Source organism: Sminthopsis crassicaudata, chromosome 2 (assembly GCF_048593235.1).
Source record: "Sminthopsis crassicaudata isolate SCR6 chromosome 2, ASM4859323v1, whole genome shotgun sequence".
Lineage (NCBI taxonomy): Eukaryota > Metazoa > Chordata > Mammalia > Dasyuromorphia > Dasyuridae > Sminthopsis > Sminthopsis crassicaudata.
In genome coordinates this window covers 481253391-481269818 of record NC_133618.1, presented here as the reverse complement: position 1 = coordinate 481269818, position 16428 = coordinate 481253391, and the positions used below count along the sequence as shown (strand labels likewise).

At 34.2% G+C, this 16428-nt stretch overlaps 1 protein-coding gene across 2 annotated transcripts; it reads left to right on the top strand.

Moving 5' to 3' along the window:
• Positions 1–1698: 1698 nt before the first annotated feature.
• Positions 1699–16165, top strand: C2H16orf87 (chromosome 2 C16orf87 homolog). Of its 2 annotated transcripts, XM_074293297.1 has the most exons (5): positions 1724–2208; positions 7023–7119; positions 11228–11410; positions 12351–12369; positions 14952–16165. In XM_074293297.1, the coding sequence occupies exons 1-5, from the start codon at positions 2143–2145 to the stop codon at positions 14971–14973; spliced, it is 387 nt and encodes a 128-aa protein (XP_074149398.1). In that variant the 5' UTR covers positions 1724–2142; the 3' UTR covers positions 14974–16165. The 2 variants fall into 2 exon arrangements, with proteins under 2 accessions (XP_074149397.1, XP_074149398.1); XM_074293296.1 differs by lacking the exon at positions 12351–12369 and having other exon boundaries at positions 1699–2208.
• Positions 16166–16428: the final 263 nt, after the last annotated feature.

Sequence of the window (16428 nt, the reverse complement as noted above, 5' to 3'; positions counted from 1 at the left end):
ATAGATGCATACCCTGTGTTCTAAATCAAAAGAAAAGGGGAGAAGTTAGGATTCTTACAAGGTACTTAACTAATGGATAATGGATTCCTTTTGGACTATTTCTAGGAATATGCTCCTTGTGTTATGTTACTATGCATTTATGTAATTTATGTAATTATGTGTAATACCTCCCATACTGATGGATTTATGTATATCTGTTTCAAGGTCATGACACCTTATGTTCTAAATCAAAAGAAAGGGGGAGATGTTAGGATTCTTACAAGGTGCTAAGTCACTGGAATGGATATAATTATCTAATTTAGCATGGTACTTAACAATTCTCTAGTTCAGAGTTCACACCTTTCACACCTTTAAGAGAGCATACTTTTAAGGGCTCCCACAAGTCCAGGGAGTACCCACAAGCCCATTCTCTGGGATGATATGAGGAGCCAGGATTCAGGGAGTCAAGACTTCATTCTCACTTTGACATTCGTGCTGGCTGGAGACATTCTGAGAAGAGCCCATTGGGGAACCAAGGAAAGAGATAGGCCTCTATTAAAGCTAGCTGGACCCCAGGAAAAGATTCAAGACTTTGAAGCACACAATAAAGGATCTGGATTGTAACCCCTGGCTGCATTTTGGGATTGTTGAACTGAACTGAAACTAAGGCTACCTCCAGAAGCTCCCCAAGAGATCTGCCCCCAGAGAAGGATTACAGTCTAGAGAAACAGAACATCACAGTTACACACACACACACACCACACACACACACCACACACACACACACACACACACACACACACACACAAACAGAACAAATTCATAAATACAAAACAATTCAAATAAATAATAAGATGCAGAATTCGTTGAAAAACACAAGAATATGTCATGCAGTTACCAACATCATGTAAAAGGTAATGGGGGAGGAAGAAAAAAAGGAAAAGAAATTTACCAATGTATTATATATTTAAAAGGAATAACAACTTATACATAATACAGTTGCAATTTTGTGGGCAATTATCTTTTTTATTGTCATGAAGATTATTGTTTTATTCCGTCAATAAATTTTTTTTTTAAAAGAAAACAAACTGTAAAACTAAGTTTTGAGGGAAACAAGGACCTAGGCAGTAATGCGTTCAAGCCTTGGGGATAGCCTTTGCAGAGGCAGGGGAAGGAGACAAGGGCCATTTTGCCTGGGCAGTGGAGGACCCTGAAGGTAGATTGGTGTCGGATTTAAAGTCTTACTTATAGAGAAAATATTCAGCATCCGTAGCATTTTGTTGGATAATGGGAGGTGACATAGTCAGACCCGTATTTTGGGAAAATCCTCCTAGTAACTGAATCTTCTCTCTCTATAAATGGAGGGGACGACCCGTTACACAGAAATACCCGACCACGCTCCATTTTCCAGATATGGAAACTGCAGCACATAGCATTTGTGGAAGGTCACACAGCATGTTAGTGGTCGTTGAAGTTTGAACACTAAATTCGATGCTATGCTCCCAGGGCTGCCTTTATCTGTAAGCTCAGCCTTCCCGCTCCTTTCTCCTTATGAGATAGGGGTGGGGTCCTGGCTAAACTGTCAACTACTTCTCTCTTCTGATTGGTTAACTCTTCCCTTATTACCACTAAGCCCCTCCCCAACAGGGGGCCTGTCTGTCAGGCAAGGCGAGGGGTGTGGTGTTTGTCACGCCGGCGCCTCGCGGCCTTCTGTCCCCGCATTCCGCTCCTTGCCGCCGTGCGCAGGCGCGGCGCTCCCTCTATATTTCCCCCTCCCCCCCAAAAAAATCCAGACAGAGATCCACACACTAGGATATGCGAGTGCGCGCAGGCGGGTTTGGCTGTGTGTCTTGTGGTCGGGTAGAGGGGCTTGAGGGGCTAGAAGAGGGGAGGCGCGGAGGCTGAGGATGGGATGGGTCTGACCCTTCATCCTGCAGCATAAACGCTCCCCACCCCCACCCCGCCTCCCGCGCCCCTCCCCCTCCGGAGCTCCGCCCTCCTCCCTTCCGAACCCCCGAGGGCGGCTCGAGCCCCTAGCTTGCTCGGTCAGTCTGAGTCAGTCAGTCAGTCAGGACGCGCGGGGCGGGGCTGAGGCCGAGGCCGGGTCGGGCTGCTGAGGAGGGAGGGGAGGAGCTGCCGCCTCCGCGGCCAAGGGGAAGGAGCATGTCTGCAACTAGAGCCAAGAAAGTGAAGATGGCCACCAAATCCTGCCCAGAATGTGATCAACAGGTGAGTGCCCCTCGCCGGCTCCCCGGGCGGTGCTGGGGGCCGCGGTCAGGCCGGGACGGGCTGGGCGGGAGGGGGCTCGCGCGGCGCCGGCGAAGCGCGTGCTGGGCTGGGGGTGGGGATGGGGGGGCACGAGGCGGGGCGCGGGCGGCCGGAGGCGGGGCGCGGGCGGCGGTTGGCCAGAGGCGGTTGGGGCTGGAGAAGGGGCCGGGTGACCGATCCGGGTGGCAGGGGAGGGGGCAACAGTCCCCGCTGTCTTCTAGGTCCCTTGACTTAGGGGGCGGAGGCAAGATGGAGAGATAGTCTCTGAACGTGGCCCTCGCTCCCTTTGGGGTGCTCTGGGGTGCCCCAACTTACTTAGGATAACTCGGGCAGGCACCCCGGAGGAGGGGGCTGCTGGGGCGGAGGAGGAAGCCCTGCTGGGATCTTTTTTTGGGGGGAGCTCCCTTCCCCCCAGGTTAGGGATCTGTCCCTCCTTCAGCAGGGGACTGTCCCTTCCCCAAAAGGGGAGGTCCGATATGAGTAGGCAGGGCTAGTGATCTTTGGACTGGCTTTTCTCCCACCTGGCATTTAGGTTTGTCAACCCTTCCCCCCTTTTATTATTTTGGGGTGGGGGCTGTCAGCAGACCAACTAAGAACTACATTTATTCAGCACTTATTGAATCCTGCTAACAATTCCTGGAACTGCAAGAAAAATAAAAATTCGTTCAATTCAGCACAGAACGTGTTAAACTCCTAGGTACTGTGCTAGGTGCTGGGTAATGCCGCCTGCCCAGCGCTTACTGTCTTAAGAGGTGGGTCAGATTGGGGAGCAGAGGGAAGGGGAATGAGATCACAAAGATAAACAGAATACAAATAAAATATGAGTAAGTGGAGTATAAAGGATTTAGAGCTGAAAGTGCCTAATAGAAATTCGATTCCGTAAAAGCATTTAATTTATTTACATGAAATTATTTAAGAGATCTGGTTGCAACTATGCATTTTTGTAGAAGAGGAAAGAGTCTTGGAGGGAGTAATGGACTTATACAGCTGGAATTCAAACCTAGGTTCTTGACTCCAAATCTGGCGTTCTTTCTGAGCTGCTTCAGATGAAGACATGGAAAATGGAGCAAGTCCTATTCCTCCCACTCTGGAAAAAGTCATTCTGTACATAGTTACCACCGGTGTCTAGACTGGATTAACTGCTAGTCCTTGCAAGCCCGTTCTGCCAATTTGGGCTCTGAAGGGCACTTTGTCTACTTGACTAAAATAAGATGGCTGTGAGCCGGCAGGTTGGTGCAGATGGTTTCTAAATGAACATTTAACGCCCACTGTCTTCTGTAGGAGAATAAATGCCAAATGTCTGTTACTTGAATCTAGGCCCCCAGCACTGATTGTGTACTCTTGCCACATTGGGTTGCTGTGTTCAGTTTTAAAATATGTGAGTGGTTGGCTCAAATATCTTGCCCCTGTGTGATGGAGGGGGCCACTCTAATCTGACAGCAGAAGCTACAGTTAATGAGATTTAACTCGTTATTTTTGAATTTTGAAGTCTGTTCTCTAAATTGAACGAATGACTTTCCGTCTCTGATTTTTGAATGGGAATTGCTCTGTATCATGTCACTTATGCTTAAATCCCTCCAGTTTTAAGGTTTCTTAGGTGTAAAAAAAATCTCATTTATGATGTCAAAAACATAAATCACTTTTATATGATGATTTTATTAGAATGATAAAATGCAGATTTGAGTATTTTTCACTTGTACCACTGTGGAATATTTTCAAAATGACTCCCTCTTTTGTCCTCCTTTTTTTTTCTTTCCTCTTTATCTCAGTAATTTTCTTGCAGCTATTTTTCGAAATGATTTTATTTTTAAAAGCTAACAGTACATTACATACTTTTAAGGAGAAATCTTGTAGGTTGACAGTGATTCTGTAATTTTTTTTTAAAGATCTATTATGGGCATTTGGTGAAAATGAGGATCAGAGAAATGTTGGGCAGTTTGTGCAGTTCTGGTGTTTGTCAGCCATACCACTATGCAGATTATCTAGCAACACACAAATGATTTAGTAGTTTTACATTCATGGTTTCCAGAGCAAAGAATTTCCGTTCCTACTATTTTTCTTTAATGGACAAAAGAGGGGAGGGAAAAATATTAATAAAATTCTGACTCATATTTTGGCTTGTTTTATTTGCCTTTGCAAAAAAAGTTATTTCCATATTAAATCGTTTCCATTTGTTCTGGTTAATTGTGTAGAAGTTTAAGATTCGTGTGGTATGCATTATGTGTTCTCTCTTATGTAGGGCATGAGTCTTTGCAAATTTTGACATGTTTTATTTGGCATAAAGCAAAGTAATGTTTTAGGAAAAAGCTGTAGCATACCTGTTTTTACTATCCTGACTGGAGAAAAGAATAGAGAATTTCTAAGGAAGATTTGGCCTGAGGCCTTATAAGTAATCAAAATAGTGTTTGGATTTTTTATGATAAATCACAGAAATGCTGTTACTGTTTCAAAATGAAATAGCCTTTCATGTAAAGAGGAGAGGACCAATTAGACCTGCCATTGTTTTTTTTTTTTTTAATCTAGTGTATCTGTTCAGTTGCATGACATATTTAGGAACTAGGAACTAAGGAAAATAATACATTAAAATAACTTTGTAATGGAGTGTATATTAAATGCTATCTTATGGAAAGAAGCTGGGGAGAAAATATCTAAATTTTCTGGTATCATGTAATCCTTTGTTGTGTAGGTATGTTATTCTTTGATTTGAATGTAAGCTCTGTGAAGACAGGAATTGTTCCTTACCCAAACTGTGTGCCTCATAGTGCTTAATAAATGTTTGTTAAATGAAATGAATGAATAATTCTGGTTAGAAATATTCTTTTTTAACTATGCTTTCTAGAGCAGATAAACTATAAAAAGCCAAAGTTTTTTTTTTTTTTTAAAATAGGTTAAAAGAGTATGGGATGATTTTTTTTTTTTTATTGCATTGAGTTGTATCACAGATTATAGTACATGTCTTTTCTGTTTTTATTACATTTAACTAAAAATTCTTAATTTGAAAATACCTCATTTAAATGTTTATTTTTTATGGCCTTTAGTAATTTGGGGAATGCATATTAATTGCACAACAAAAATATCTAAAGTACAGAGGCTGAACAAACAGAACCACAAGTTTTCATTTTCTTTGTAACATCTTTGCTAACGTGTACCAAAAATGCAAAATAGATAAATTTAAACTTCTAACATTTAAACCCATAATGCTTTTCATCCTGAAAGTGTTTCCCGTCCATTAACCACATAGTCTGCCTAGCCAATTTTGTGTATTCAAGATTCTTGTCAGCTCTCCGGTATCTTTACTCATGTGTATGTTTCTGTTTTTCCTTTAGACATTTTTTTTTTTTCCATTTAAGTGCTATTCCATTGGACAGATAGCAAACATTAAATCTCTTCCATGGAAAAGAAGTTAGAATTCCTAGCAGGGCAAATTTAAATGAAGTACTCAGTAATGTGGTTATTTTATAGCCTTGACAAAATAAGACCCAAGATTTTTTCCTTATAAAATTTACCAGCTATACTTTGGAAACTGAAACAAAATAAGTAGACTGTAAAGAATTGGTGAAACTATACTCATACCAAAAATAACAGTAATGTTTTGGGGGTTTATTTTTTTTTAAATCCTGATTATATGCTTAGAGTATTTCATTTATTACTAGCATCAATATGTAAAATTTAAGAATTTTGTAGGAAGTTACACAAACTCTTTTTATAATTAATCACATAATAGTAAATGGATATTATCTGACTTGCCTGGCTGTTTTATGAGAGGTTATTTTATTAGAAGGTTATAGGAAATCATTCTGTTGCTTTAAAAAAATCCCCAAAACTTTGTTAAACATTTTAGAATATAGCAGCTCTGAATTAGGATGTTATCTAAGAAATAATTTTTTGATAAGTGTATAGGTGGTTGGTTTAACAATAACAATTTGAAGAAAAAACCAGGCCAACATGTATGTAAATTCTAATCCTCATATACAAATTTGGGCTTTTTCTTCTGTTGAAGGTAGTTGGTGGTGTTATTGAATAGGGTTTGTCTGGTTTCCTGTGTACAAGAAAGAGCACTATTTAGAATTTATTGAGATGAATCAGTGCAATAAAAGTCTTGCCGAATGGGAAAAGATCAGTTCTCTGGAGAATCTTCCCCCACTCTCTACTCTCCTCTTTTTTTAAAGTTTCTTGGAGGTCAGGGTTTGTTTTTTTTTGTTTTTTTTAAGTTTAATAAATACCTGAGTTTGTTATTGAAATTGCTTACTCCAACTTCCATTATTGAGGAGCCACATATTTAAAAAACTGATTATTGATCTTTTTTGAGAAGCGAAATTAAATTATTATAGAGTTAAATTGTTAATTTTTCTTATATAGAAATTAAAAATAACCTTGTTTGGTATTCTTCAGCAAAGTTAAAAAAACTTCTGCCAGAACTGTAATTTAATTAGATCAAATGTTTACATAAGATTATAAACCATTCTGTAAATACATGAATAAAAAACAATAATATAACTGAGCCTTTTAAAGACAGAACAGCAGGAGAATGGGTTTCTTTACTATTGAATTGCAGTTTTCTAGCTATAATCATTTAACTGGTAGTACTGAGATTAATTTCTTTTATATGGTACTGCTTTTCGGGGGAGGGGGGACAGTCCATGTTCAGTTGTCAGGGCTAGCTTAATGGAAAGATAATGGGAAAAAATTTCCTGAGTGTTTCTGCATTAGTGATTTTTAGATATGAGGAAAATCTTGTGTTTTAAAATTTTAAAATGTGTTTCCATTTTTTCCAGGTTCCTGTAGCATGTAAATCATGCCCCTGTGGTTATATTTTTATTAGTAGAAAGCTTTTAAATGCAAAACACTCAGAGAAATCACCATCTTCTGCAGGTAACCCAGACTCTTTACTATCAATTTCAATTTGGTGAAAAAAACTATAAATGATCTTTTTTTTTAAATTTATCTAGATTTAAGTCTGTAAAATTACTGTAAACTTAGAAATCAAAGTGTTTATATACACATATGCATATATATGCATATATATAAAAAACTTTCTGAAATCTGTTTGTGGCATTGATATTGATTTATTTGGTTTTTAACTGAGGAAGGGAGTTAACCTTAGTGCTGGTAAAAAGTCTCCCAGAGATGTTTTTTTGTTTCGTTTTCCCTAATTCTAGTTTGAAAATTAATGAATTTGGAAATTTCAAAGTACTAATTAGTGAATTCATTTAAACCTCCAACTCTATATATGCTAGGGATAAACACATCAGACTACCCCTCTGAGAAAATATGTTGGGGGAAAGGCAAAGGGAGTAGGCTTTTTATTAATGTAAACATCCTTGATTTACATATGGTTGTAGTCAGTACTTTTCCTAAAAGATATTTTATGTGAACATGGGAGAGGTTGATATTTAAAGAAGTCTTATGATATATTTCAAGATATTATGTATAACGCTCACTTAAAATGAGGTAGGTCTAAAGCACCTTTGAAGCATTTGGAGTTACAGAACTCCAAAGGGCAAATTATCCCCAAAATATTTTACTTAGAAAACTTTATCTATCTTGAATTACTTTTATTTTGTGTTTTAGAAAATAATTTTTCCCATTAATTAGAAGTGCAGTAAAATTCTTCAGTACCATATTCTTTTGCTGTGATGGGACACCTTTACCTCCTTTCATTGTGATGATAAATAGACTGTCATTTCAGACCAATGAAAATCATCCTATATAGTAGAACAGATTTCAGTTCTTTGCACTGCATCATAGGTTTTAAGAGAAGTTAGTGAAGGCTGAAATAGAGGAGTCTTTATTGAGGAGGTAGAAATTGAGCTACATCTTATAGGATGGGTACTAATGAATAAATAAGAGAAGATGAAGAGAATTGCTGACAAGAGTAACAGCATTAACAAAAGCACTAAGGAGGTAATGAATATAAACTGTTTAGTGCATAGATAATTGGAATGGAAGGTGTGTTGTACAGCCATAAAAAATAAAAGTTGGCAATGCATAGTGATGGGACTAGATTATGGGAAGCCTTAAAAGCCAAGCAGAGCAGTTCAGACTTGATATAGTGGATAGGGAGAGGCCTTAATTGGCTTTTGAAGCAGAGTTGAAAAGAAATGACCTATTTAGAATGAGAGGTGAGTGTTGTAGAATAGTGGAAAATAAAAGTTGATTAGGTAGGAGGGGGAACCATTTGATGGAGGGCTTTAAAAATTAGGCAGAAGATATGTTAGACTTGATATGTAGTAGATTAATTTCTAAGTAGGAATGTGGCATGAAATATTTTACATAAGATGATTTTATCATTGGTATAGCTTAAATTAAAAGAGATAGCAAGCAAGAGGTTGTTGAAATAATCCAGGTATAAGATGATAAAGGTTTAGACTAAACCATTATAACAGGATGGATATAGGGGACAAAGAAGAGTAAAGAGGCACAGATGACTTAGTTTCTAAATTGGGGAGAGGGGTACTAGACAAATTGTGGTACTATTGACAAATGGCATAGTTAATAAAGGAGCTAGTTTTGTTAAGGGCAAAGAGATGTTGAGTTAAAGATGTAAGATATTTATGTGAAGATGTGCTGTATTTGGAAATATAAGATAAAAGAGATTAGGAGACTACTTTTTAATTAGGAATCACATAGTAGCGATCTAAACTTTATGGGAGCAGTCGAGTCCCACAAGAGGAGTAAGTATGGATAGCATAAATAATGGTGGGAAAAAAAAGATTGACAAGAATTGATCAAGAAAATAAAACCAGAAAAATAAAAGTCTCATAGAACGATTTTGCTCTTACTATAGTTAAAATATCTTCTCTCTTAAATGGCTACTACCACCAGCTCTAATCTAAATTATTGCAACAGTTTCCTAATTGGTTTCCCAGCCTCAAGCCTTTCACTACTCTCCATTCTGCAACAGTGAAAAAATAATTTTACTTAAGCACATATCCAAATGTGCTCGTGACTTGCCTATTCAATCAATGTAAGTGGCTTTCTACTGCCTCCTTTATTTAACATTTGAAGCCTTAGATAACCTAGTCTCCACCTTTTCTTTTTCTGAGATCCAAACAGATTTACTTTCTTTCTCTCATTTCAACTTCAGTCTCTGAGCTTTTTCACCACTAATTTTATATTTATGCTTTGTATATATATATATATATATATATGTGTGTGTATATATATATATACATTTACCACCCTATTTATAATGTGAGCCCATTAAGAATAGTCATTTTATGTACATATATCTCTGGTATTTTGAATACAATGCCTGGTGAGGATTAGGTGCTTACTAAATATTTGTTGATTGACTGACTGATAAAAATACCCAAGAAAAATTATATGAACAATGTTGAATAGTTGTTCCTCATGTGAATAACTTCATCTATGAATAATAATCAGAATTTGGTGGCAAATTTAAAATTAAGTTTCTTAAATTTCTGAAGGGTCCCTAATTAGATAAATTAGATGAACTATAAAATACCAGTTTTTGAAAATAAGCTATGAAAATAAATTTTCAATAAGTAAAAATTATAAAATTTTCTACTTACTGATAAATATACTTTTATGTTACAGTTGGAAAATGAAACTAGTGTCCATTTAAATTTAACTGATTTTGAATATGAAGTTCAGATACTTAAAATACATTGACTATAAGTTATATATATCTAGCAAGTTGGGAGGTGGAACAAAACTCTGAGGTATGAAATTTGGTCTAGATGAAAATGTAAATATTAACAAAATTCAGTTTCACAGGGTAGGGTGGTTGTTCTCATAAATGTTAAATCATTTTATTTATGGTTTTACCTACTGCCTTCCTTCTCTTCCCATCCTTTTTGGGGAGAGGAAGAGATGAAAAGAAGTATTTGAAGATACCTTTGAGAATTTAAATTTTTTGGTAGTTGTGTGATAAATGAAATCCAAAATTTTCTCTGTTTTTATATGTTGCTATGAGAATTAACTGTTCTTTGACACATACTAGAGAGAGAAGAGTGAAATTTTCTTTAGGTATTTCCATTTATTTTGCCCTCTTTTTCTATAATAGAAAATTTTTGGAAAATTAATTTTTTTTGTTTTATGGATTTCATCTCTAAAGGTGTATTTTACAGTGATGTTTGAATAATTTGTTAGAAAATAGAATTATTAGAATGAATATGCCATTTCTATTTCCTACAACAATATTTGCTTTTTAGTTCTAAGACTTGAACTTCATATACTATAATATCAGAGACTTATCAGAGACTCAGTATTCCACAGAGTTCCAAGCAATATGGTATAACTCAGTTTATGTTAACTACCTCAATATAATTTTTTATTTTATTTTCTTATTTCAAATTAAGATAAAAAATATCCCATTATACAATTATATAGAATATAAAATATAGATTGTACCTGGATTTATAATGTTTTTCTTTTCAGTATTAACATTAATATTGATATTAGTGGTAAAATATCACCTTTCATTCCAGTAAAGACTGGCAGGGAAAAATAGCTGCTTGTTTTGGTGAAAATGCTTCTTCAGGGACTAAAATGAAATTACTTAATTTGCCTAAATAATATTGAGAACATGATCATTCACTATTCATTATAAGTTAAAGTTAACCTTCTGAATCAGAATCAGGTATTCATATTTTTAAACCAGATTTGAGGTGGGGAGAAAAAGGGAAGTGGGAAGGTTCTTGTTGTCTCCTTTGCACTTCTACTATTTGATTTGGGGGGAGGAATGTGGGAAGTTGTTGCCTTCTTATAGGAGTTTGGAATGAAATTGGGAAAGAAAGAACTTTTCCCCTAGAAACATTCCTCTTACTTTAAGCATGGCCAAGATTTAGAATAAATTGAGTTTGTTTGTTTTTTTTTAAACAGGCATTCCATAGTTGTGTACTTAGACTCTTTTGAAATATCTATTGCCTTGTAGAAATTTGAATATTTGGAAAGAGATACCAAGCCAAAATTTATTATAGCCTTCAAATTTGTGATTTTTTTTTTGTCTATGCAGAAAATAAGCATGATGCCAAGAGAAGACGAACAGAGAGAGTTAGGAGAGAGAAGATTAATTCAACAGTAAATAAAGATTTAGAAAATAGAAAGAGGTCTCGAAGTAGCAGCCAATCAGATCATATCAGACGAGGAAGAGGAAGACCTAAAAGTGCATCTGCCAAAAAACACGAAGAAGAAAGAGGTATGTCCAAATGTACCATCACTGGCTTAGAGTTTGTTTTTTAAGTATTAAAATCTTTTATCATAACTGTATAGAACTCATCAAACAATATGGCTTTGGGTTTTGATCACCTGAATTTAAGAAGATTGTCATAAATGCTTTATTTTTCATTATAAATTAGATTACCAATATGTGAACACATATGTGTTCATATGTGAATTACATGTTCCCGTAATCATCATATAGCTTATAAAATCAATAGAAATTTTATTTTCCTTGCTAAAAGTGAAGAGAAAGTTGAGTTATTCAGCTAATGTATCTGATTTCATTGGCTTTCAAGTCCAAGAAACAAAATATGAAAAGTGCTAAACATCCTATTTGAAATATTTGGACTATTTTTACATGTAGTTTAACAAAACAAACTTAAGTTGACAAACCTTTGTTTTTTTCCTTAATTTTTATTGGTAAATTTTTTTTTGTTTTCACATGACTCTTATTTCTCCATATAGCCCCCTCCTAGAGAGCCATTCCTTATAACAACAAAAAAATTCCCAGTTCATCAAAACAAAGCATGCTTCAACCAAGTCTGACTTTGTTTTGAGTTCCAGGCCCACAATTTCCCCCATTCCTTGCCAAGAAGGGGAGGAGAATAAATTTTTTTTTAAAGAACTAATCTGCATTCTGCTAGTAAGTTGTTTAGAAGAACTGTTGTCTTACAGGATTTAAAAAATTTTTTAAAAGATTGCTATTGAGTGCTTTTTTTCTTTTTAAGAATGAAGTTTTGAATTGTTTAGCTTTTCATAATAATTAGAGGGCACCATTTGAAAAGTAAAAAATCTTTGCTGTTTAATCTAAAGCTAGTTTTTACTTATAAAGAAAAATTCTGATCAACAGTTTTTCCTTAACTTTTAAAAATTTACTTATTCATAAATACTTTCATTGAATCCCTGTTTTTTTGTAGGACTTGGTAGATGCTTTAGGTAAGTATGATAAATAAGATATGGTCCCTCTTCTCATTGATAAGTTTAATTGATGTTTAATAAGAGAAATAAAATTTATGCAAATAACCATGCATAGAATATTAAAGTTGTAATTATGCATACTATAATATGAAAATATTTGACCATTTTTGAGGGAGCCTTTGCTTAAGTACTTTTTTTTTTCTTTTGCTTCAGATAGATATTCTTAGATGAGTAAAAAAAGTTGAATGTGCTTCTTGTCTGATAGAATGATTGGAAGAAAAGGCTGTTATGTTAAGGTTAGGAAATGTGAAATAGAATAGAAAAATCAACAAAGAATGGGGAAATGCTGTTTCATATAGAAAATAAAATAGTTCCTTTGGTTATTAGAAAAGGGATTATAGCCTAAAGGAGAGATAGACTAAGAAAGTATTTGAGAGTAGGTGACAAAGAGAGAATGAGGGAACCAAGATATAATCACTTTTAAGTCAAATGAATTTATTTGTATAGTATTAGGATCTTTGAAGTATCCTTTTTTCTTGATGTGCAAACTTTTTTTTTTTTAAAGGAGCAAATATTTGGAGAATGAAAGGTGTTTTCAGTTTTCCAAAATAGAAGCACTTTTTAAAGAAAAACAGCTAATTTTTGGAATGAATGAAATGCCTTTTTTTTTTCTTTTTTTAATATTTGTGTGTTTAGATTTTTTAAAAGGCAAGCAAGTGAATTAAATCTACTTGTGTGGATATAATTGGAGTCTTTTATTAAGAATTAATGCTTTCTAAATCTATTATTATGTTGTAAAGGTCAACTTGTGAAAATGTGTGCCATTTCTAAATATTATAATTGGTATTTCATAGATTTTAAAAAATGGTATTCCTGACAAGTCAGTTAATTTACTTTCGGTTTTAGCCTATAGTCCTGAACTTCTTATCTATAAACACTATCTACAAACACTTAATACTTGAAACATTTTGAAGTAAGTTATAACTGGAAGACAACTAAAAACAATTTTCTTTAAAAGAAGTTTTAGGGTTTTAACATGTATGAGTTAACACCTAAAAGGCTTATTTGAAAAATAGAAATATTTCTAAGTGTCCTTCATGTTGACTCTATTTTTAAAAAATGGTTAAAGAACATTTTTCAGATTTAGTTTGAAGTTTATTATTATAGTGCTTAGGAAGTCAAAAGTTCCCATAATACAATTGCTAACCTTTACCCAACAAAAAAGTACTTAAATGAATTCTCAATTTTGAATTTGTTGTGTGGTTTTAATATTTTTAATTATGTAGGTATGAAATTCTGGCAGATTCATAATTATTCAACATAATTAAATTTTATTTTTTTATTGAAGTTTTTTATTTTCAAAACATATGTAAGGATAATTTTTCAACAATGACTCTTGCAAAACCTTGTGTTCCAATCCCTCCCCTAGCTGGCAAGTAATCTAATACATGTTAAACATGTTACAAAATATATGTAAGTTGAATATAGGCATACATATTTACATAATTATCTTGTTGCACAAGAAAAATCTGATCAAAAAGAAAAAAATAATAAAAAAATAAAATTCAAATAAAAGAAGTGAAAATGCTATGTTGTGATCCATACTCAGTTGCCACACTCCTCTTTCTGGGTCTAGATGGCTCTCATTGGAACTGGCCTGAATCACCTCATTGTTTATTCAACATAATTTTAATACAAAGTTTTACTACTGCATTTAAAAAATAAAAATACCTTCTTCCAGGCGGCTAGGTAGCCCAGTAGATAGACTGTTAGATTTAGAGTTAAAAAAAAAAAAAAAACTTGAGTTCAGATTCAGCCACAGCTATGTAACCCTGGATAAGTCACTTAACTTTTCCACTTTAGTTTCTTCATCTGTATAATGTAAAATCCTCACAGGATTGTTGTGAGGATAAACTGAGATGATAATCTACAAACCGATTTTTAAACCTTAAGCTATATTTATATTATATTGTTTCACAATTAAGTAAGCAAAATTCATATTTACTGTTAACCCATTCAAAAAAAGTCAAAATTCTTCAATTTAGAAAATGAGGATAGTTGTGAATGGGGTGCTTTGAGACTTGAAATAATAAAACTAACATATAGCTCTTTAAAGTTTGAAAAATGTTACATATATCATCTTAGTGACATTAGCTAGGCTGGCAGACCTTTTATTATAATTTAAATTTTCTACAGTTGTGGCCTAACAACAAAGTAAGCAGTTAATGTATTTATAAAGCTGTACTTGTTTATCAGAGGGGGTCATCTATCATTGTGGAAAAGATCAAATCTATTTTAATTTAAAACACTGGACTTCATCATAATTTGGGCAGGGAAATATTTTAATTTTAGTATTTATTTATTGTTAAGGAACCTGAGTTTTAAGTTTTCACATATCCTCAAAACTGGTTCCAGAAAATAATCAAATATTTTAATTATTCATTGTTACAGAATTATTTTTAAAATGCAATCTTTAGTTCTAGAACATAGCATTAATAAATACAACATTTTACATCTATTAACTAGTACTTTAAGGTGATGCCTGATTGTTAATTGAATTTACCACTAAATGTAATAATGTTTTAACTTTCTTTTAACAGAGAGACAGGAAAAGGAAGTTGACATCTATGCTAACCTTTCTGATGAAAAGGCTTTCGTATTTTCAGTCGCCTTGGCAGAAATAAATAGAAAAATTATCAATCAAAGACTTATTCTCTAATACTTGTCTGCAGAACTTCTGGAACTTTCTTCAGGATTACATCGACAAAATCTCAAATTCTTAAAGACTCTCAGGAGTACTCTGCCTGCATCTACAAGGGCCATTGATTCTTTCCTTTCCCTTTTCCCCCTCCCTTTTATCCTTTACATCATTTAGCCTGTGCAACAGTTTTTGGACAGAGTTGTAGACTTGGACTTTTCTGTGTCTCTCTTGTTTACCAAGAAACAGTGTCAGTGTTTCATTCATGTCTGGAATATGTGACTACATTTGGCCTTTTGAAAATATATGCCGGATGAATGAAAAGGAGAGAAAAGTGGAGGAAAAGCAGGAAAATAAAATGCTTGATAGCATTTAGATTTGCCACCAAAATATTTTAAATTTTTTCAGAGTGATTTTGCTTTTTAAAATATATTTCAAATTTTTCAGCTCTTTAACAGTTTACATATGTACAGTTCATCTAACCTTTATTAATAAATTGGTAATTGTTATTTTATTGAACTGAGTATTAAGAGAATATATAATGTAATTTTTCTCTTAAATTAAGGTTTGTTCTTGGTCTTTTATTTTTATGGTTGAAGGTCTAGAGTCTAGTTTGTATCCTGGTGATGCTTCTAGGCAGCTAGTTGATAAGTTGGGTGATACTTGAAGATAAATATTAAGGATATGTCATACAATTCAGAAATATCACCATGTCCTCTTGAATATGATTTATTTCTTGGTTGAACAAAAGTTTTTTTTTTTTTCTGCTCAAGTTGGTGCCTGTTAACCTAAATATAAATTATATTTATTATAGGCAAAGTGTTTCATGGTTACTCATTTTTAAGCACTAATGTTTTATCTGGATGGATTTATATCCAATATCTTCAAAATGATTAAAATGTAACAACCTCATTCTCTGGAAATAAAAACTCTTAAGGTAAAACTAATAACATAGTTTTAATAATATTGGTCAGCCCTTTGTTCTAGTGAAGATTGTCATATGTATTTTCATTTCTTACATTTTTGCAATGTGTGAAATGTTAAATTGTTACAGCTTATCTATTTTGCACTAAATGCTATTAAACTCTTTATTCATAAACTTAATGATTTAACATATTCAATCCTCAGCTCTTTCTTTAATAAAATCCAAATTAATGTGGTTTATATTAAGGTCAGTGAATAAAGTTAGGAGTCTATTTCTTATTCCCAATCACTTTCATGTCTTTTCTGCTCCATTTCAACAATACTACTACTATGCATTATATGTAGGAGAGGGGGGGTGGGTATCCTAAAAAATAATCTACTTCATTTTTCTGCTATTGTAGAAACCAGAAGAGGAAGTTTAGACTTGTCCCAAAGTAGTATTAATGTATGATTCT

Excerpts from the sequence above, each read along its gene's own strand:
- C2H16orf87 (XM_074293296.1), top strand. The coding sequence starts at position 2,143 with ATGTCTGCAACTAGAGCCAAGAAAGTGAAGATGGCCACCAAATCCTGC. Across the intron at positions 2,209-7,022 it reads GCCCAGAATGTGATCAACAG|GTTCCTGTAGCATGTAAATC; the intron begins GTGAGTGCCCCT and ends CATTTTTTCCAG. Across the intron at positions 7,120-11,227 it reads GAAATCACCATCTTCTGCAG|AAAATAAGCATGATGCCAAG; the intron begins GTAACCCAGACT and ends TTGTCTATGCAG.